Source organism: Bidens hawaiensis, unplaced genomic scaffold (genome assembly GCF_021521415.1).
Source record: "Bidens hawaiensis isolate Kalapana, Puna unplaced genomic scaffold, B.hawaiensis_p1.1 tig00001179_1, whole genome shotgun sequence".
Classification (NCBI taxonomy): domain Eukaryota; kingdom Viridiplantae; phylum Streptophyta; class Magnoliopsida; order Asterales; family Asteraceae; genus Bidens; species Bidens hawaiensis.
In genome coordinates this window covers 2,191,154-2,213,492 of record NW_027491068.1, presented here as the reverse complement: position 1 = coordinate 2,213,492, position 22,339 = coordinate 2,191,154, and the positions used below count along the sequence as shown (strand labels likewise).

Genomic DNA, 22,339 nt, shown 5'->3' with positions numbered 1-22,339 from the left:
AATAAACCGGTTAACTGAACCGACCCGAAAATTGAACCGAAACTGAACCGGTTTGAAACCGATTATGTAGAAACTGGTTCGGAATACGATTGAAGCCATAAGTTCGGAACCGGTTTGTAATTTTTTACACCAAAACCGGTTAACCGAACCGAATCCGGTCAAAACCCGAACCGAAGCCTATCGTAACATGGTAAGAAACCAGTTTCAACCCGAACCAAAACCGATCATAAACCGGTTTTGACTTTTGTTGATCAAACCGAACTGGTTTTAACCCAAACCGGTTTTGGGTTTTTAAACCGGTTTGTGCACCTGTTGGAGGAGGACGGAGGTACGTTTTAGCACCCAAAAATAATTATTAGTATAACATGTGCCTATAATCATGTATTTAATTCACATACGAGTCCCAATTTAAAAAAGAAAATTGGTTTTGATTGGTCCCAACTATTGCCTTTTGATCATTGTCGGTCCCAACTAACGAATTGGTCACTGATGGTCCCAATTTTTAATGTTTTTAATGTATTTGTTTCTAACGGTCCGCGACTAACAGAATCCTAACTCCGTTAGTTTTAAGTCGCCGGAAAAACGTTTTTGGCTGGGAAAGTCAATTTTTTTGCCGGAAAACACCACCTGAACACCGCCACCACCACCAATTAACTCACCGCCAACCAACCACCATCACTTAAGCACTATCAACTGATTCCAACAATGGTTCTAGGTTCCGGCGACCTCAATAATTAGGGCTTTTACTAGAAAAATGTTCATAAATGTACGATACAAAGTTACCATGATGTTTGAGACAAAATTGTTGAGTTTTTGGGAAAAAATGTGTTTTTTCCAGGCAAAACCGTTTTTCCGGCGACCTGAAACTAACGACGTTAGAATTCTGTTAGTCGCGGACTGTCAGGAACAAATGCGTTAAAAGTTGGGACCGTCAGCAACCAATTCGTTAGTTGGGACCGACAGTGACCAAAAGACGATAGTTAAGAAAAAAAAACAATTTTCCATTTAAAAATGTGCAAAACCTTTAAAATTGGTAAGTCGGTGTGAGCTAAGCTGGCTTGGGGTAATGGTCAGCGTAGCTCTAAAATAAATGAGTGACACTTTGTCTAGGTAGGTTATGGCCGGGTCAACATAGTCTACGCTGACACCCGGTAAAAATGTCGTTTTTGTTCAAACCAAATATGTAGGAACTACATACTCACTCTTGAACCATATTGTACATGTTTAACCATAAGAGTTTTCACTGGCATACATCAAATCAAATCAAATCAAATCAAATCAAATCTTTTAATTAAAGACTAACAGGTCAAGATCAATAAATTGGATCAACTATTGGCAATGTAAACAATTCAATACAACTTTTAACATATTACCCTTGAAGTCTATGGTTTCACCTTTAACCTTGTAATCTACCATGACCCGTCACTAGCGTATATTTTCAACAAGAAGATCACAACCTGCATCTGATTCTTGTTTACTAAAGAGGCCAACGTACACAACTAATTTACCTCTTGTTCGACGTTACTACTTTAACTAGTTTCTACAATTTCAATTTCTCATGTAAGATTAACAAACCTAACAAATTAGGAAATTGGTGATCAGTGTTCCCAGCTTGTCCTTAAATGTTTGTACCAGCCTGTTGACCACCTATAGCCAACATACAATCCTCTTACAAATCCTTCAGATTATAAACATACCACATCAACTTAATTATTGATACATCAAAGCATATAGTATTAAACTAACATATTCACTAACACTCAACTTAATAATATGTAATAGTCCCTTTCCAACTTCAAATATATATCTATCAATTTCATTACTTATCATTGACCAATGAGGATTATTATCAATTCTTTCAACTACGTGTATCATCAAACACTTGGAGTGCATATCATATCTCTAGTTTTCCTAGCTTTCTAAAATACCAGAGTTTCGTACTACACTCACAACCCATTTATAGATTCAACCTAAAGGTTATGGAACCTGCTTTTATATTAAATGTTCATCATTAACTTAACACAAGGCATGAATCATGACATACTTTTATTTTGTTTCCATTCAATCATTTGACCGTTTATTTTCATTTACATATTCAGGGTAAAGGTAAAATACAAAGGGAGACAAAAATGGGAAGTGTGAGAAGGATTTACAGTCACACAAAAAACTCTCCAACAAAAAATAATTAAAAAATCATAGCTCAAATATGAATAAAAAATGAAAAAAAAACAAATTGTTTCCCGTCATTCCCGCTCCAAAAAAACGACGAAAAGACACAATGTCGAGAAAAAGACATGATGTCGAAAATGAACAAACAACACAATGATAAATAAAAAAAAGACACACCAGGTCGCAAAATTTAACACAATGCCGAACAAAATATAACACAATGTTGAGTAATATAACACAACATCAAATAAAAAAAAGACACAATCAATGACGAAAATAAACACAAAACACAATGATAAATAAAAAGACACAATGATGTTTTTTCCTCAATATTGTGTCTTTTTCGAGTTTTATTTTTTGAGAATGAGAAAGACGGTGAAACATTTTCGCGTTTTTACATTTTTTATTTTTTTTTATTGAATTTTAAGTTATGATTTTTTAATTAATTTTTCATTATTTTTTGAGGTTTTTTTTGTTAGAAATCTTTTCATTTTTCCTCCCCTTCGTAGAATAACTTGACCCTACATGTTCATTAGTTATTAATAAGACTAATCGGCTAATCTTATATCAACCATCAATTTTACTACCAAATATGAAAGTTTCTTACAATGTTGTAATTGGTTTTGACAATCAAGTTTTCAATGGTGCCTCTAATTAACACACTCCATGGCATAATCACATGACAATTCGTGATAGTTTTCACATAATATGCAAACATATATCATATTACAATTGCTTCCATTTCAAAGTTTTGTTCACCTATATATTTTGCCCTCAAGAAGAGGGCATGTGAGGCTAGAATCCGTTCATATTCCCTATATAAGTAATAAGTTGCATTCCAGTTTCAGTATGCGGTCGAGCCTTTTATGTGACCATTGACTCATCCTTCGTACTCTAACTTCGCAAAGAGGATACTTTAACATTCAACCGGAAACAGTTTTGTGCATTTGCATAACTAAGCGAAACTGAAATATATACTGTTCATATGGCTTATGTGTTGCCAAGACTGATGATAAAACTTTTCTTAGCCATCCTTTTCTTCCATGAGTCGTGTGTCGCTGAAATACGTATGCACTCTTTCTATCTTCTTCAATTCGACAACTTGTTTTGGATTGCATATTATAAATTTTAATATTTTATCAACTTATCAAACCTATATATGTTATTGAACTACAGCTCCAGACTATACTTTCATGTATGAAGCAACAAAAGCTCCGAAGATTTCATTCTATGATTACATTGTCATAGGTGGAGGCACCACTGGAATTCCATTAGCCGCCACATTATCTGTGAACTACAAAGTTTTACTTCTTGAACGTGGCGGCTCGCCTTATGGAAATCCAACATCACCAGTTTATCAAATTTTGGCTATGACTTATTGGATACATCTCCAAATTCTCCCTCCCAACAATTTATTTCCGAGGGTGTCGTACTTTCACGCCCACGGGTCTTGGGCTGTGGTACTTGTATCAACGCTGGTTTCTATTCTCGCGGCGAACAAAATTCAATATGGAAGCTAGATTAATGGACGAAGGTTTGGTTAACAAGTCTTACGAATGGACAGAAAAGTAATGGTTTTCAAGCCTCAAATGCAGCCTTTCGTTGGTAAAGGCATGGCGGATAATCCACTGAACTCAATCTTCGTTCCTTCTCCCATTGCAGTCGAGTTATCTGTTGTCCAAAGTGTTGGTATTACTCGGTTTGGTAGCTACATCAAGGGAACTGGTGGCTATAAGCCTATAATTTGATCAATGCTAACCCTTCAGCTTATCAAGGATTTTCCCCTCAGGTAACTACAATACGTCTATCGTATTTAAAATTTTACTTGCAACTATTAATAACAAGAAAATAACAAGTAAATTTCATGAACTTTGTTGTCTGCAGATGGGCGGGTTTATAATTGAGAAAATTAACGGTCCTCTATCAATGGGTGAACTAAGGCTTGAAAACCTTAATCCAGTTGACAACCCATCGGTAACATTCAACTACTTTATTGTTCCAAAACGTGTTGTTCCGGACACGCAAACCGGCCAACGTCAGACCGTCCCAGGTCCATCACGTGAGAGGTAAATCAGCCTCACTCAGCAGCAAGGTGATTGGCACTTAGGATCGGTTTCGAACCCACGACCTCTATGTTATTGTTCCAAGTCTTACGACCCCTTAACCAACTGAGCTACACGGCACCCGAAGATCTGGAGAAATGTGTTAATGCGATTAAGACAAAATATTAAACGTGGTTGAATCTAAAGCATTCTCGAACTACAAGTATTGCAATATGACGGTCAAAGATATTCTTGATCTAAACATGAAATTACCATGGAACCTGCGCGAACGTAGCAACACATGTTTATCATTGGAACAATATTGCAAAGACACTGTAAGGACTATTTATCACTACCATGGTGGTTGCCATATTGGAAAAGTAGTTGGTCCGGATTATAAGGTCTTTGGCGTGGATGCTCTAAGAGTAACCGATGGTTCATCGCTAATAAACTCCGGAACTAATCCTCGAGCTAGCCTTTTGATGCTTGGAAGGTAATTAAGTTTTAAAATATGTCATCTAAACAATTACCGTATGATTTTTTAAGATGTTATAATCTTGATGCAGGTACATGGGTGTTACAATACTAGGCCAGCGACTTGCAAGTGGAATTTACAAGAATAAGTGAACCGTGTGTTAATTTCGTGAGAAGATATTATATATTTACACCAAGTTGTTATCTATAACTTAGTAATTAGTACAACACATTAAAATCGACTCTTGGTTATTGTTGTATTTCGAGGATATGTAGAAATAAGGCACAATATATATCAAACATAAGTAGTTTAACGTGTTCTTGTTCCTTTTTACACTTTTCATTACCTTTTTTCTGTTAATTTGTAATGTTTTTTGTTTAGTTAAATCTAAATATGCAATTGCATGCATGTTTTGTTTCTAACTTAAATCCCACGCTTCTATTGCATGTGGTCAATCACGGATAGGATTTAATTTCATCTCTTCTTTATTCTTTAAATTTTTAGTTGTTTTGAAAAAAAAATTAGAAGTAGGGTGTTTTTCATGATGACAATCATTTGGAGTTTGGAAGATGACTTTTTCTTTTAATCATAAATGGTGCAGTAGCAATTAGTATTGCACTTAGTATTGACGAATAAGTATTTTTGTTTAGGTGTGCAAGTGATATAGCATGTTCAAAGAATGTAATATATGATGTCAGTGAATACTCTTAAACTTTTAATTTTATATAATATTGACAAAAATGTTAATTCTATTTAGTATCGGCAAATAAGGATGAAGTAGTAGCATGTTGTCACGTGAGTTTTTGCCAACTCGCCCTTATTTGTTAATACCAAATAGAATTAATCATTATTCACTAATATCATATAGAATTAAGGTTTTTGATTGACAACCTTTCTTACATTTTTTTTAAACCATCACTCACACACCTAAGAAAATATTTATTGGCTAATTGATACTATCTCATTTGTGATAAAAAAAAATGGTTAGCCCCAAGTGATTACCTAGTTGAAAAAGACACTACTTCTAAAAAAAAGTTCCTTTCTTTCTTTGTTTTTTTTCCATCTTACCCTGACTAATCAGGGAGGAAAGCTCAAGAGCCCATACTTCCAAATTCAATTGAATTATTTTTTCTAAAAGAGAAGGATTAACTCAATAATTTTAACTATACTTAAAATATTTTTCATTTTTCTTAAATAAAAATTAATTCAATAACCTGAGTGTATACACTAGTTCTCAGTTGTGAATAAAATTGTTTCGAGTTTAGAATATTAAATTTCAACATTCTATTAGTTATGGGACTCATTTTTTCGATCACAAGTAGGATAATATATGAACATTATAATTATAAATGACCATGTTGAAAATGTCCAATGTAAGTGGGTTATCCACAAGACGTTTTTCAATATCTTCCAATCAAGTTACCTTCAATTGGTGTTTCAACACATTTATATTTTGTTAGGTTTCTTTTAAGAAGCAAATCTAAAATTGTCATGTACTAGCTTAGGTTATAAATATAGAGTGCCCAATGAGAAATAGAACTATTTCAGTTTCATATTTAACTTATTCATCTGATTAAATGTAAAGCGGAATAAATAAAAAATCAAAAAATACGAATCCTTTTTTTTCTTATTTGAATAAGGCCCTAAATTTTTATATGCATTAGGCCATCAAAATGGTTAGGCTGTCCCTATCCAACCCGCACACAACTTTTCTTGTCTTTATAAGTTAATCCTTAGTATTTCACTTCTATTTAAACAAGACCAACAGATCACTAAAATCTATAGTTTTTGATAGATTTACTGAAACTGAGATACTATGGAATATATGTTGCTGAGACCCATGATATATGTTGTCGTAACCATTATTTTCTTAAATCATATATGCATCGGTGAAATACGTACGTACCCTTTCATCAACAACTTGTTCCTCTTTATATTTATGTGTGACTCGTATATTAATGAAGCTAATGTCAATTAAATACAGCTACAGACTATGCCTTCATGCATGAAGCAACAAAAGCTCCCAAAATTTCATTTTATGACTATATTGTCATTGGGGGCGGCGCTGCTGGGATCCCATTAGCCACCACGTACTCGATTTTACTTCTTGAACGTGGTGGCTCACCTTATGGAAATCCCAACATCACCCTCTTATCAAATTTTGGTTCCTACTTCTCGGATACATCTCCAAATTCTCCGTCTCAGCGATTTATTTCAGAAGGTGTTGTAAATGCACGTGCGCGAGTCTTGGGTGGCTATTAATGCTGGTTTTTATTCTCGTGGCGAACAGAAGTACAATAAGGAAGCTAGATTAATGAATGATAGTTTGATTCGCGAGTGTTACGAGTGGATAGAAAAAGTAATGGTCTATAAGCCCACCCTGCATAAATGGGAGTTGGCACTAAAAGCTGCACTAGTGGAAGCTGGAGTCAAACCTGATAATGGATTTAGTCTTGATCATGTCATTGGAACTAAAGTTGGTGGTTCAATTTTTGACCAAAATGGGACGAGGCATACGGCTGCAAATTTGCTGCAGTATGCGAATCCCAAAGGCCTGTCGGTTCTTCTACACGCAACTGTTGAAAAAATCTTATTTAAGATTAAAGGTAGGCATGTATATATCCATTTCTATGCAAGCATTCTATTGTTCCATGTCATAAATTGTGATTCTTTACAGGAAAATCAAGGCCGTTGGCTTATGGCGTCATGTTTGAAGACTCATTCGGGAATAAGCACAAGGCATATCTAAAAGGTACAAAAAAGGATGAAATCATATTATCTGCTGGTGCTCTCGGAAGCCCACAACTTTTGGTGTTGAGTGGCATCGGCCCAAAAGAACAACTCCGTGCACACAAGATTAAAGTCGTGCTTGAGCAACCTTTCGTTGGTAAAGGCATGGCGGATAACCCAATGAACTCAATCTTCATTCCTTCTCCCATTGCGGTCAAGTCAACCATAGTCCAACTTGTTGGTATTACTCGGTTTGGTAGTTACATCGAAGATGCAGGAGGTAGTAATTTTATCTCCGCAAACGCTTCAGCATATCAGGGATTTTCCCCTCAGGTAAGTACTAGAATCTGCAACATTAAAAGAAAATTTGGAGATGTTGGATTGATCTACCTATGCGTTGTTTGCAGATGGGTGGGTTTATACTTGATAAAATTAACGGTCCTCTATCAAATGGTGAGCTAAGGATTAAAAACCGTAACCCAACAGACAACCCATCAGTAACATTCAACTACTTCAAGGAACCTGAAGATGTGCATAAATGTGTTCACGGGATTCGAACCGTTCTAAAAGCAGTAGAATCAAAAGCATTCTCGAACTACACGTATGCCAATATGACAAGCAAAGATATTCTTGATCTAAACATGAAATTACCAATGAATCTGCGCGTACACGGTAATACTAGTTCGTCACTGGAACAATATTGCAAAGACACAGTAAGGACTTTATGGCACTATCATGGTGGCTGTCATATTGGAAAAGTAGTTGATCATGAGTATAAAGTTTTTGGTGTGGACGCGGTAAGGGTAATCGATGGATCAACGTTGCTTAACTCGCCAGGAACTAATCCTCAAGCTAGTGTTTTAATGCTTGGAAGGTTATTACTTATAATTATCATTTTATTCTATGATTTTTTAAGATTATTTGCCAACTAGTAAATAATGATAAGTTGGTTTTAAACTGATCAATGCAGGTACATGGGAGTTACGATACTAGGCCAACGGCTTGCAAGTTGAAATCAACAAAGTGACTGTCACATTTAAGTTTAATTATAAGATAGTAGCTATTCATTTACCAAGTCCAAGTCTGTTCCTTGTAAGGAAATATTAAGTATGGCACTTGTTATTGATGTATTTTGACATGGTGTTCATCTCTTTATACGGGTTATTTGGTTTATTTGAATTGGGTTATTTGAATTAAAAGTTTAAACAGAATTCAAATAAGGTTCCAAAACTGATTTGAATAGGAACTGAATCACCAAAAACAATACAAAATTCTTATATAAAATTCAAGAAGCTTCAAGAAAATAAAAAATAAAAAATAAAAAAGAAAACATTATATATTATTCGAATTCAACGTTTTAGATTGTTCTCATTCTCATCTACGGATATATTACCTTTACCGGTAGTTGACTTAATTGCTCGTGTAGGGATTTGTTGACTCGATTTCAATCTTTATACCAAACTCCATTTTGTTGTTGATCAATTTAGCATATATCAGTTTTGCATTGTGGCATGTATTGCCCATTAAATTCCTCATCACATCTTGATGTCTTGGCATTAATTGGCATAATCTTGTAGTATATATATTTTATGACTTGAGTGTGTAGGGACTTGTATGTTGTGGCATATATGATTATCTTCTATTAAGCAATTCATATAACATGTTGCTTTATCTTTAACATTATCAAAGTTAAGGGTTCATGATTCTCAATTTAAACTAATATTGTTATCCTGACAAAATGGAAAACGTTTAAATAATCTTAACCCCATGTGCTGCGGTTAAGTCTCTCAATTGCCTTTTCATATGAATGAGATATTTGATCGACATGCTAATATTAACAATTCCATTCTTTATGGAGGTCGATCCACCTAAGATTGTGTACGTGTGTGTCACGTGCTCCTAGCTTTGTTGATTTGCTTCATTATCATGCTTGCTTGTTGAGGAGGGCCATTTATAGCCTTAAGCAGGCCTAGAGCTTGGTTCTTCATGATGTTGCTTTTGAATTTGCTCAATGTGACTCCAAGACGTATTAATTTGTGTATTCTAGAGATTCATATGTACGTGTTATGTTCTTGTTTGTGTGGTTGATATGTTATTACAGGTGACTCAATGATTTTTGCAACCGATTTGATTGGGTTCTTACATGTGCAATTTGCCCTCGAGGATCTGGTTATTGTTGGGTTATTTTTTGGGAACATACTAATCCACTTATTATTTACTTGTCTCATCATGAGTATGTATCACCTAATCGTCAGCCTTCCCATATTAAGATACGTGTATGTCTCTTATGATATGACTTTGAAAAACAACCCTACGGAAAATTGTCTATTCAAGATTTAAAGCTATAAGAGATTAGTGTTAACCACAAAATTAAAATTGCTGTTTTCAGAATATTTTTCTAAATTTTACAATGAGTAAGCAACACAGTTTGAATCGTTTTCTAATACCTTGTAACATTCAACACGTAAAGAAAATCTATTATGCCATTGCCATCTTAATCAAGGCTAGTGTCTAGCAATATCAAAAAAGTTGATTAGCCTCCAATAAGCTTTGGTGCTAAAGTTAATTTTGTTGAGGGTGTAAAGACGCAATTGATCATATCACCACTCCACTTAGTAGCTCCTGAAGGAGTGAACGGGCTAGCACAATGGGGGTGTGGCGGCCGACATGGATGGTGATGGCGCCCGCGGTGCTAATCCACAATGGACGACGGTCTTGTAAGTCAAAAGACAATGCCATTATGGGGGGGCACACTCTAGTTATCTATATTAAGAGCCTAATTATCATCAAACAAAAATATCTACATTTTGTTTCCATGGGCGTCCCGTCATAACCTCTTAAAAGGCCACCACATTCGGCATGTCTAGCAAAGCCATGATTCACATTATCTGTTGGATAGCGAGGTATTGACGATGTCCCATAAGATAACCGATAAGAGGTTCTCATGGCTCAAAATGAAGTTTCAATAAAAGGAGTTCTTTCATGTTTTACGCCATGTTCTTGAGTTTTTTTAAAGGAGAGAAAGAAAAGGAAAACTAAGGATAATTAAAAAATGGATGTTCTTGAGTTTTTTTTAGGATGGAAAGGAAAGGAGTATGAGGGTTTAAATTAATGTATTTTTCCAATAAGTTATCCTCCCAAAAATGGGATGATTACTAAGGATAACTATTTTTTAACATAGTTATCCTTTCCTTTCCTCTAATTTCCTTCCAACTCAACAACACACCTAATTAAAAAAAATTTCCTTCCCTTCCCTTCCCTTCCCTTTCTTATCCTTCCCTCTCATTTCCTTTTCTTTCCTTGGTTAAAAAACTCAAAAACAAGCCGTTAAAGAGGGGGCATGAGACATCCCTCTGATAACAAACCAAAAACCAAACGGTCAGTGCTAAAGAAACATGGTGGGCTTGAAGCCTTGAAGACCAGATTTTGAAATGACCTTGTCCAGTAGCTCTGGGACTTTGTTTCACAGCTATATATTACAAGCCCAAAATGGCCATATGAGTCTCAAGGAGTCCAGGTCATTATGTTAGTTCAATTTGTATAAATAATGCCAATTTATTTGAACCAGGCAGTCTCAAAACTTACATTCTTCAAGCACCTGAAAGACGACGACGACTCTCTTAGAAGTCTTTTTCAATACTTGAAATAAGAATCTTGAAGACGATATGATATATAATTATTCGAACCAGAAATTATTAACCAACATAAGCGCATAGACCCAAGACACCATCATTACTTCAAAGATAGCAATATCCATCCAACCCACTAATGATGTTTCAAACGTTTAGAAATAAGCTAATATAACATATTTAGGTTGTGTGGGATGCTGGGAATCACGATTAACGGCTGTTTTCACGACGCCTGACATATCGAGTCCGATCATTGTATCTGGGTCTATCTTGCGCTCTTTGTGGAACCGGTTCCACCCTCCTTTGCCTCTCGGGTGACCTTTGAACTATCTCTCCATTCACATACAACTCAGCTGAATATGAAACCAGGAACATAGCAATAACACTTAACACATGACCAAAAAAAAACATATTCAAATAGAAAGCCCTAAAATGCAGCTGATGTTAATCATACAGTAAGCATACCTCCATAATCTTTGTTTTCAGCATCCACATATGAATCTGGTAACACAAAGAGCACACCAGGCAGCCCTGTACAAAATACAAGTTTGTGACCAACGATTTTTATAAAATAAACAATCATAGTTGTGAAAATATATATATAAAATCAGACATAGACATACCTTCTAGCTTATTTGATGTTTCTTCATCAATTTCACAGCCAAATCCAAAGTACCTCTCACAAGACACGTTATAAATCTTCTTCTTTGCTTCTTCCTCACTAGCACAATTGATCACATTGATAGACAGAATATTATTATACATTGTAATTATATATTTATAACCAAACAGCCATGATTTCAGGACATGCCTAATTGTTAAAAAACAAGATCGGTATGCCAAATTAGGGCTATGAAAATAAGAGTGCAAACGAGCCGAGCCGAGCCGAGCAGCTAGCGAGCTATTTGAGATCAGATTGATAAAAAGCATGAAAAAAGCAGTCTTTTTTTAGCTGGAGCCAAGCCCAAGCCACATAAAAAGCCCGTCTAGTTATCTAGCTTGAGCCACGAGTAATTTTAAGTTTTACATATTTTGGACTTCTACGTATTATTTCACGCCGCACCACCAAGCTTTGGCTCATTTAAGATACTACACAAGCTCGAGCAAAGCTTAGGCTCGTTTAAGGTTTTTCTCAAAATATATAACAATAATTAAAAAACATACACAAATTGAATAACAAACGAGCTGAGCCAGAGTTTAAAAACGACTCAAGTGGAGCTCAAGCTCGAGCTTTAGAAAAAGAGCTCAAAACAAGCCGAGTTCGAGCTCTCATAAGTCAACAAGCCGAGCTCATGCTCAGCCTGACTCATTTACACCTGAAAACTGATAACGTTCATTGTAAAGGAACCCAACATTTAGTGAACAGTTCCCCGATAAGTTCCTTTACATTCGTTTGTTTGATAAATGTACGAACACAAACAAGAAATTTGTTCGTTTAGTTATTTGAACAAACTGAACAGAGGTTGCGCTCGTTCATCTGTGTTCGTGGAATTCAGTAACATATTCATTTATGTTCGTTTGTTTATGTTGTTTGTTTTATATTTTATAATATTTAATTTGTAATAACCAACCTAACATTTATTATTATAATTTTATTATTTGAGTTCCGTTCGTTTCGTTAATTTGCTTTAACTAACAACAAATCTAACTTGTGGTTTTGTTGACATTATCAAAAACAAACCACTTTTGGGGATGATTATATTTGATTATTATTATTATTGTTATTACAACTTTATAATTTATATATTATTAAAATGATTATGTCAAATGTTTTGAATAAAAAATGTTGCTTTTTTTTAAAAATTTTTAAATTTTTTAAATTTTCTTTTTCTACATGTTGGATTGAACCATTCGTGAACAATTTTAATGCTTTATGAACAAACATAAACAATACGTCATTAGGTTCAGTTCATTTACAGCCCTAATTACATAAGAATACGCAATGAATCTCAAATTACGAATTGAAAAGGTTAGGGTTTAGGCGGTACCTTCCGAGAACCTTAGCTAGGGTTTCAACATAACAATCAATCATTTGCTGCTTGGTAGCTCCCTCACCACCAGGCTTATCCATCACAATCAGCCAATGCTCATAATCACATCCAGGGAACAACGGCGCCATCTCCGTGGGCGGCCGGTCACTGAAGTTCGAACCGGAGTTGAGAGGCGAGTAGGCGCCTCCGGACCGGTTCACGCGGCATCGGATGAGGTTGAGCCGGACGGGTGCGGTGGCACGGAGAGAGTGTGAAATGGATATTGTGGATCGGGTGAATACGGGTAGAGGTGGAGGTTTGGTTATTAAAGAGAATAGGCGCGTGGAAATGAGAGACGATGATCGTACGGTTAGGAGTGATCGGCTGATTGCCGTTGCGGTTGACGCCGCCATGGTTGAGATACGATGGGAAGCTGGTGGAAGGGTTTATGGATAGAGAGAGAGAGAGAGACAGAGATGTGTAGAAAAACCCAATTTTAAAATAGACAAAATGGCAAAACAGGTACTTTATATTTTCATGGTTTTTTAATAGTCGTCGTTTCGAAACTTAATGACAGAAACGTATTTCATGTTTCAAATTCTGTTCACGTTACATCCTTTGGTACAAATCCAGTTAAATTTTTTTGTTAAATATGGTCATATGCATTGCACATGAGGATAGTGTGGTCATTTTACTCCTTTAAGGACTGTTTGTATAATTAGACTAAAGATTTTGCCTTTTAAAAAAAATACTCTCTCTCTCTCCCTCTCTCTCTCTCTCTCTCTCTCTCTCATCTAACTACCCAAAACACACAGTGTCTACCACCAGATAAATTTCCACTCAATCACATCCACCCTAAACCCTAGCCCAATGGATCCCCGTCGTGTCACCTGCACCGTCATCGACCCTAAAGTCCGCCATGTCGGATTCTTCACCCCAACCGTTTCCTCATCACACTCCCCTCCCTCTGCCAACTCCCTCTCTCCGATCATCATTCCACCACCACAATTACCGCAACCACCATACCAACAGTACCGTCGCCACCATACCAACAATACCGCCGCACCTCTGCATCTCAATCGCCAGTACCGCCTCCACAAAAGCGAAACCCGATTCCCAACCGTCACCAAAACCACATCCTCAATGCCCTTTACTTGAACCAATTTAGCCATAACATTATAATCCAACACAAAATCATCTGAACCAAACCCTAAATTAATATTATTATGAAACCCAGTTTGGGAATCGGATTCGTAACCTGAATAATCCTCCCATCGGAATTGGGTCGGCTTCTTCTAGGAGGGGATCAAAGAGGAGGAGGACGGCGGAGTTGTGGTGATTCATTTATGATGACAATTGATGGTGGTGAATGAAGTGCAGTAGAGGGAGAGAGAGAGAGAGAGGGGGAGAGAAATGTATTTATTTTTAAGGGTGGTGGTGGCCGGAGTTGGTGGTGGCCGGAGACAAGGGTGGTGGTGGTGGCGTGAGACAGGGGGAGGAGAGAGAGAGTGTGAGAGTTGGGGAGAGAGAGAGTGAGAGAGATGAAGTGAGAGAAAGAGAGTTATTTTTTTAAATATATTTATTTATTTAATTCTAAATTTTTAATTATTAAATAAACACATTAATTTACAAAACTACCCTGAGCTGGACCATGAAATTACGCATTTACCCTCACGTGCAGGTCATGTGATCAGAGTTAACGAAAAAATTTAACTGAGTTAGTGAAAAAGAACGTATGTGAAACATTTTGTAAACACAGAATATGAATTCTGTCATTAAGTTTTCGAAAGGACGACTATTGAAAAACCATGAAAACATAAAGGACCTGTTTTGCCATTTTGTCTTTAAAATATATATGATACATCTTAGGAGGATTATGATGGTTTACCCCCAATTTAAACCCGGGAATATGGTAAATAAGACTTAGGTTAGGGCAGCGTACAAAGCTCGCGACTAAGTTTAACTTTGATCTCGAGCTCGAGCTAAGCCAAACGATCTCATTTAATTTCGTGCTCGAAGAACTCATGCTGCTTCGACTACCCTGCATGAGTGGGATTCACACCCATGACATCAAATAGAAGAAAACCCTAGAATGAATTTAAGATTAAATATATGACCATCCCATCAAAATGATTACAGTATGACATCGTATAAATAAAACTCATTGCATTTTTCTTATAGCTAACTTTTATATTCTTCATCTTTTGCCTCTTATGAGACTCGAACCTTAGCCTTTATTGGGTAATTCCAACATTTTTACCACCACACCACAAATGATTAGGCTTAAAAAAAACTTCATCATAGTTAATTTTATCATATTTATTTTTATAGTAAATAAATATTCATAATGTATTTCTTACAATTTTTTATTTACTAATTTACAAGAAAGAAAAGTAAAGTTTAACATTTTGAAAACTACAAATTCTGTTCTATAATATTAGAGTTAAAATCTTTTTCTTTTGTGTCATCAAATACATTGGATGTAATGTGTATAAAATAGTTGTAAATTATTTGATTTAAACATTTCTGTTTAAATTTAGAGTATCTAAACTAGGAGGATTTAAATTTGAAAAGTATCATATTAAACCATTTTTATTTTACTTCAAAGCTGTTTAAATGTAAATCACAACTTTTCAGACCAAATACAAAAAATCTTAGTTTCTATTCCACATTTTTGTTGCCGATGATCACATTGCTTGCTATTTTAATCTCCGAGACTAACATTGTCACATTATGTTACCCATCCCCACCTATACCCGTTTCTTTGTTATTTGTCGCAGCCGCCACCATCTCTGGTGATTCAAGCTCCCATCTCCACTAAATGTTGGACACGTCACCATTGATATCAATAACCAATCTCCTCCGTCTCCCCTCTCAACAACAAATCCATTGTCTAGATCCATCGTCTTTGTGACATAATGTATAACTCTATAAAAATCCTAGCCACATTCTTCCTATGTTCTTTGACATAATGCTTGCCCTCTAAAGAACCTAGCCTCATTCCTATGTTCTTTGAAGATGCCGCCTAAAGGCATCAGTGTCACAACAGCATTATTCTCTTAATGACGTGAAATTGCTGATGGAGATGTGAAGTTTCTTCAGGATTGATCAATTTCTCAAAGATTGTATAAAGAAAGTATAAAAGGCTCCTGTTTAACAGCAAAGTTTACTGTGCTAGTCTCAGAAATTGAAATCCTTTATTGTTGTAGGCAGAGAAAGAAGTGCATGGACCAAAATCAAGATTTTCAAGGCACCACAAAAGTAATTATGTCTATGAATTATTTTATTTATTCTTGTGTTTCAAGTCACCCAAGGTGTAAACCGGGTTAAATGATTGTAGATACATGTCACATTTGAGATAACTCGATAAGGATGGAGCGCAAGTAAAAGAACATATTAAGTGACAACAAAACACTAAAGATTTGATCTAAATACAAAGACGGATCCTGGAATTTTTTCAAAAGGTTCACTGTTTTCAGATGCTCCAATAGTTCGGGTCAGTAAGGTCCATCACCCAGGTGATCCAACCTTTTCGGAGGCCTAAAGCTTACATTAAAAGAGAGGCATTTTTTCAGAATTGCATTAGACGTTCTAAGAACTCTAAACCGATTGAACCAAAATATTATTGGAGACTGACACCACACTTACCAAGAACTGTTGGTAATCTAAGTACCTTTGGTTTAACTGAAATCTGTGACTAAAATTATCTTTTGAATGTTCCTTTTCATTCATAATTACTACTAGCATCCATTAAATGCTTTCTTCATAATGCATCGCGGGTGTAAACTACAGTCAAATACCTACTGAACACCTTTAGATGGTCATATGGTTTAGTGATGAGTACGAACATCCATCCAAGTACCAACCCAATTATAAATGTTAGAAACTTAGAAAAATATTAGTAGGCATAAACCACCTGGACAAGTAACTTCATAGTTCGTGTCTTCTTTAATTGGCACTACAAGCCACATTACTTTTTGTTGCAATTTGGTGAACTGATGGTTGATATTCATAAACTAAAAACAAAAGGTCTAGTTCAGATCAAGGTTAAGGGATGATGACTTATTACTGTAACTAATTATTTTGTGAAAAGGCATAACTATATCTTAAGTAAACTTAGACAACAAATAAACAATAGATCATACTTCTCATTTTACAGAAAACCCCCACAGCTAATAAAACATTCCGGTTGATACTAATAAAACACAATGTAAACAAGATAAACTTAATATGCCAAAATGACCTACCAATGGTAATTCAACAAATACATCTCAACTCAGCTCATTTCAGATTAACAAATAAAGCTAACATTATTTTGTGAAAGGGCATAACTATATCTTAAGTTACTTCAACAATCACATTTAAACTAACAAATCGTGGCTTAAAGAAATTAGCAATCGTATCTTAAACAGATTAACATGTAAACAAACTAAAAATATTAACAATATAAATAAACAAATAAAAAGATTTAAAAAAACATCAAAATTGCTATGCAAAAGAGTGGAGGACCAAATTAACAGTGGAGAAGGCAGACTCTCAGGTCTATAGAAGTGGTTGTAAGTGTAACTGGGTGAAGTTTATGGAAACCCTAAAAACATTAACTATTAAATCGAACCTGCGACATCAAATATAACAACCCACTCAATACCACTACACTACTTCTCTGGTTGTGTTAGATCATAGATGGTTCACTTAAACTTTATAAGGGGGTTCACTCCACTACATCTAGCTCAACGTTACACTATAATTTCAAAACTCGAGGGGTCCCTGTGAACCCCTTGCCATCAACGTAGATACCCCCCCTCCCCCGGTCTATATGGATTTATTTTTTCTGTTGCGCTTCAGTCGTTTCGATTTGAATACCACAGTTTTTGGACATTGTCGATTGTAATGTTAAAATGCAGCCATGGGCAACTTGAGATCGAGATATTAAATTATCAATGGCAACCATGGTCAATTTTTATGATTAAAAGAAAGATCAAAGCTTATGCATAACAATCTTGTGCGTGGATTGCAAAACAATTTGATAAGTTCAGATTGGGCTCGTAACGGACTGCTAATTGTAATGTGCATTTCGGTTAGGCACGGTTTCAATAAATAAACACCCTAAAGTTCCAAAACTTTTCAACTTGAATGTTTATGTTACTAGAGAAGCTGTATAAGCTTTCAAAACCAAACTCCTACACCATGTTGAGCAAACTAACAAGAACAATGGTCAAATATATGCAGTTCACTGTTCACATAATATTATGCATCACAGTGAGTTTGAATATAAAGTTTACACTAAGCTGAAACTCTGCAATAAAAGATATTAACACAGAAAGGTGCTTAGAATCTAGATCTATAACAAGATAACTAATATTTCATCCCGCGTAAACACAAAGATGAAGTGACTAACAGAGGACTAAAACTCAAAGATTCAGCACTACTGTTGTATCGAACGCCCTGCTTGCGGTGCGCGCATATAATGTATATATGTGTGAACCCTCGGGTGGGCAAAAGTAAAAGTGCACTAATTTTGACGTTATTTTACTAATCTCGTGAAAATAACGTTAAAAGTGGCGGAAGGTTAATCAGGCATCATGTGGTGGCGTTGATAGCCGAAAGACAAGGGCACATGCACCAATCAGCCGGTGTCCCTGATGATTGAGTGCTATGTGCCTTATGTCCAAGGCTTGATGCAAAACTACTATCGAGCCGGGGGTCTCACCGGAAGCAGCCTCTCCATCCCTATGGGATAGAGATAAGACTGTCTACATCTTACCCTCCTCAGACCCTACCATAGCATTGCTATTGGTGGGATATACTGAGTACGATGATGATGATGATACTGTTGTATCGAATTACTAATTTTCTTGATTAAACCTTAGTTTGCGATCGAAAATAACCAACAGATTTAGTTACTTTATACCGCTGGTCAAAACAGGGTCAGGTCAAAAAATCTTTCACTTCTAATCAAGAGTCAAAACATTCATTCCAACCTTATCAAAATCAGACAATCATATAATTATTAGCAAATATCCGCCCCGTAAACCTCACAATTCATAAACCATTTAAGTCTAATCAAAAACATATAAAACCAAACATACCAGCATTCCAAACCGCTTCACCGAACCCCAATCTCCTTCACATTCGGATCCCGAATAATCGACCTCGTCAATATTGGCATCTTCGACCCGGCGATCTGAATCGCCCTCTTGGCCAAACTCTCGGTGACACCTCCCATCTCATACAAAATCTGCCCGGCCTTGACCGGGGCCACCCAATACGAAATGGCACCCTTCCCCCTCCCCATACGGGTTTCGGCCGGTTTCGAGGTGACAGACTTGTACGGAAAGACCCTAACCCAGACCTTCCCACCTTTGCCACCACGGCGAACGTTCATCTGCAACGCCCGTCGTCCAGCCTCGATCTGCTTAGCTGAGATTCTTGCCGGTTCCAGTGCCTGCAAAGCGTATTTGCCGAAACAGATCTCGTTGCCGCCGTCTCGGACGCCTTCGATTCGGCCTTTGCGGTATTTGGGGAACTTCATTTTTTGGATGTTGGGGCTGATGTAGAAACGGGTTTGGGTGAATCCGGTTCGGGTTTGGGTTAGGGTTTGGAGTGATCGTGCGAGCTTTGCTGCTAAGGTTTGCATCGCCATTGTTGTGAAAGAAGAAGAAGAAGAAGAAGAAGAAGAAGAAATGAGAGCTAGGGTTTGGATTCTGGTTAATTGGTTATTGAACGCCAAGGCTGAGTTAACTCATAACTCGAATAGGAAAATAATTTTATTATATATTTTTTTATTATTTTAAGTTTGTAGTAAGAAATGAAACAAAAACGATAAAAACATATGCGGGTGAAAAGGAGTCGAATGTAGTCCGAGCTTGAATGTGTTGGGTTCGTAGGCTTTGTTGGCCCGGTTTATTATATGAAGTCAAAAGAGGAGACGGGTGTGGGCGGTCGGGCCCAAGCCCGGCCCGGTTTAGATTTCTTGCATAATAATTTACTTACCCTAGTTCAGTCTCTATATAAACAACATTATGTACTTGTAATATTGGTCACTCAATAAAGATATACCTAGTTGCCACCCGTGGACGTAGGTCAGTTTAGACCGAACCACGTTAAATCCTCGTGTTCGTTTACTGCTTTCGTGTGTGTGTTCAATTTCGTGTGTGCGTTTAATCCTAACAAGTGGTATCTAGAGCTTAGGTTTGTTTCACACGAAGAACTCGTTGAACCGTTTCTTACGCCGTCACGTCACCGCTAGCAGTCGCTAGGGTTCCGCCGTCGCCGTCGTTATTTCTTATTGCCGCAGTAGCGCCGCTAGAAGAAATCGCCGAAGATCGTTATTATCAGTTAGGCCTTTTATATTTTATTTGGGGGTCGAGATTCTATTTTGCAAAGTACGAGTCAAGAATAGTTGAATCAAGATCCTATTTTTCGTTGAAGAACAGTTTTAAGTCAGAAGAAGCGTTAAAGAAACGGAGAACCAGTGCCAACCGCGTTTGTCAGGTTTTATCGTTTCAGTTTAAAGTTTCAGTTTCTGATTTTCAGTTCGTATTTCCGCTGCGTATAAATAGGTTGATTTTTTAACAGAGTTCAGTAGAACAGTCGTTAAGTTCAGGCTCGTGCCATTGCGTGTTTGTCTGTGTTTTATCTAGTTTTTCGTTTTAGTCATTGTCATGGCAGAAGACGGAAAGGTTTCGATACAGAAGTTTGACGGACAGAAGTTCGGTTGGTGGAAGATGCAGATTGAGGCACTACTTTGTCAGAAAGACTTGGATATAGTGCTTGAGGATGAAAAACCAGAAAAGTTGTCAGAAGCAGATTGGAAGAAGTTAGACAAGAAAGCTAGGGCTTGTGTATTACATTGTCGTTGTCGGAAGATGTGGCGTTTAACGTCATGAAAGAAACCACAGCCCGTGGTATGATGGACGCACTATCCAACATGTATGAGAAGCCTTCGGCAGCGAATAAAGTCTATCTTATCCGAGAGCTAGTGACAACAAGAATGAAAGAAGGTGGGTCAGTTACAACTCATATCAATAATCTTAATTCGATCTTGTCCCGCTTAGTGTCAGTTGACATTAAGTTTGATGATGAAGTTCAAGGCCTCTTGTTATTATCCTCTTTGCCCGACAGTTGGTCGCAAACAGTGACTGCAGTTTGTAGTTCGTCTACAAATATTACTTTCGATGGGATTCGAGATCTGATTCTGGGAGAAGATTCAAGACGCAGAAGTTCAGGTGAATCATCAGGCAATATGCTAGTCACAGAAGGTAGAGGTAGGGGAAAACAGCGAGGCAGTGGGAGCAGGAAGAGGAGTCAGTCTAAGACTCGTAAGGATATTGAATGTTGGGGTTGTAAAGAGAAAGGACACTTCAGGAATCAGTGTCCGAATGGTAAGAAAGAGGTGAACATTACAGAAGACGACACAGATGACGGGGTCAGTAGTGATGAGGCTTTGGTTTGTAGTGTTGAGAGTAGCGTTGATGCTTGGGTGATGGATTCTGGTGCATCGTTTCATGCCACTCACTGTAGTGAAACGATGAAGAATCTTAAATTTGGGGATTTTGGAAAGGTTCGACTAGCGAATGATGATATTTTAGAGGTTACGGGTATGGGAGACGTTGATTTGATAACTTCAGCCGGTACTTCTTGGACTTTGAAAGATGTGAGGGTTATTCCAAGTTTGAAGAAACGTTTGATTTCAGTTGGGCAGTTGGATGACCAGGGGCACGATGTTAAGTTCGGGAATGGGCAGTGGAAAGTAGTCAAAGGGAATCTCGTTGTTGCTCGTGGAAAGAAAATGGGTTCATTGTATATGGTCGGCATGTCACCGAAAGGAGTGGATCCAGTTTTGGTGAAAGACAAAGTCCGGTTCACAGAATCTCGTGGGCAGAAGAAGGTTCGTTTTGCAAGTAACAAACCCAGAGCCAAAGTGAAGATTCAGGATGAACGAGCTAGGAAGGTTAAATCAGTTGGGGGACATCGTGACAGTGGGAGCACAGGTCGTGTTTCAGTTACAGTTCCAGGTCGACAGTGGATTAAGAAAACCAGTATTCCAGCTGTAAAAGTCTCTCCAATGAATTACTTGCTGAATATGGAGAGTGTTTGTTCTCAGGTTATCTTAGGATCCGGTAGTTCGTTACAGTGGGAGTCGGTAGGGACAGAGAATGGGTCAGGGGCAGTTTCAGCCGTGACTGACGTGTTGGAGCTCCGGGGAGCTTCAACGGGCCTTCAGGTTAATTGATGAGGAGGCGGTGGCAACTAGAAGAAGTTTAATGTTCAGATTACAGAAGTACAATCAGGAGTGCAGACGAGAGTACTCAAGGCCTCCGA

The 22,339-nt window shown here is 37.1% G+C and overlaps 1 protein-coding gene and 3 pseudogenes across 1 annotated transcript; 2 read left to right on the top strand and 2 right to left on the bottom strand.

Annotated features, from left to right (window-relative positions):
* Nucleotides 1-4,444: 4,444 nt before the first annotated feature.
* LOC143561952 (protein HOTHEAD pseudogene) lies at nt 4,445-4,838 on the top strand (annotated as a pseudogene).
* Nucleotides 4,839-6,184: 1,346 nt separating this feature from the next.
* On the top strand, nt 6,185-8,429 carry LOC143561941 (protein HOTHEAD-like; annotated as a pseudogene).
* Nucleotides 8,430-11,073: 2,644 nt separating this feature from the next.
* Nucleotides 11,074-13,428, bottom strand: LOC143563185 (multiple organellar RNA editing factor 2, chloroplastic-like). The gene is made up of 4 exons (XM_077050790.1): nt 13,034-13,428; nt 11,669-11,766; nt 11,511-11,576; nt 11,074-11,398 (listed from the first exon to the last, which is right to left on the bottom strand). Exons 1-4 carry the CDS (start codon nt 13,426-13,428, stop codon nt 11,256-11,258), a joined length of 702 nt encoding a protein of 233 aa, XP_076906905.1. The 3' UTR covers nt 11,074-11,255.
* Nucleotides 13,429-19,121: 5,693 nt separating this feature from the next.
* On the bottom strand, nt 19,122-19,658 carry LOC143561930 (large ribosomal subunit protein uL16c pseudogene; annotated as a pseudogene).
* Between the last annotated feature and the right edge of the window lie 2,681 nt (nt 19,659-22,339).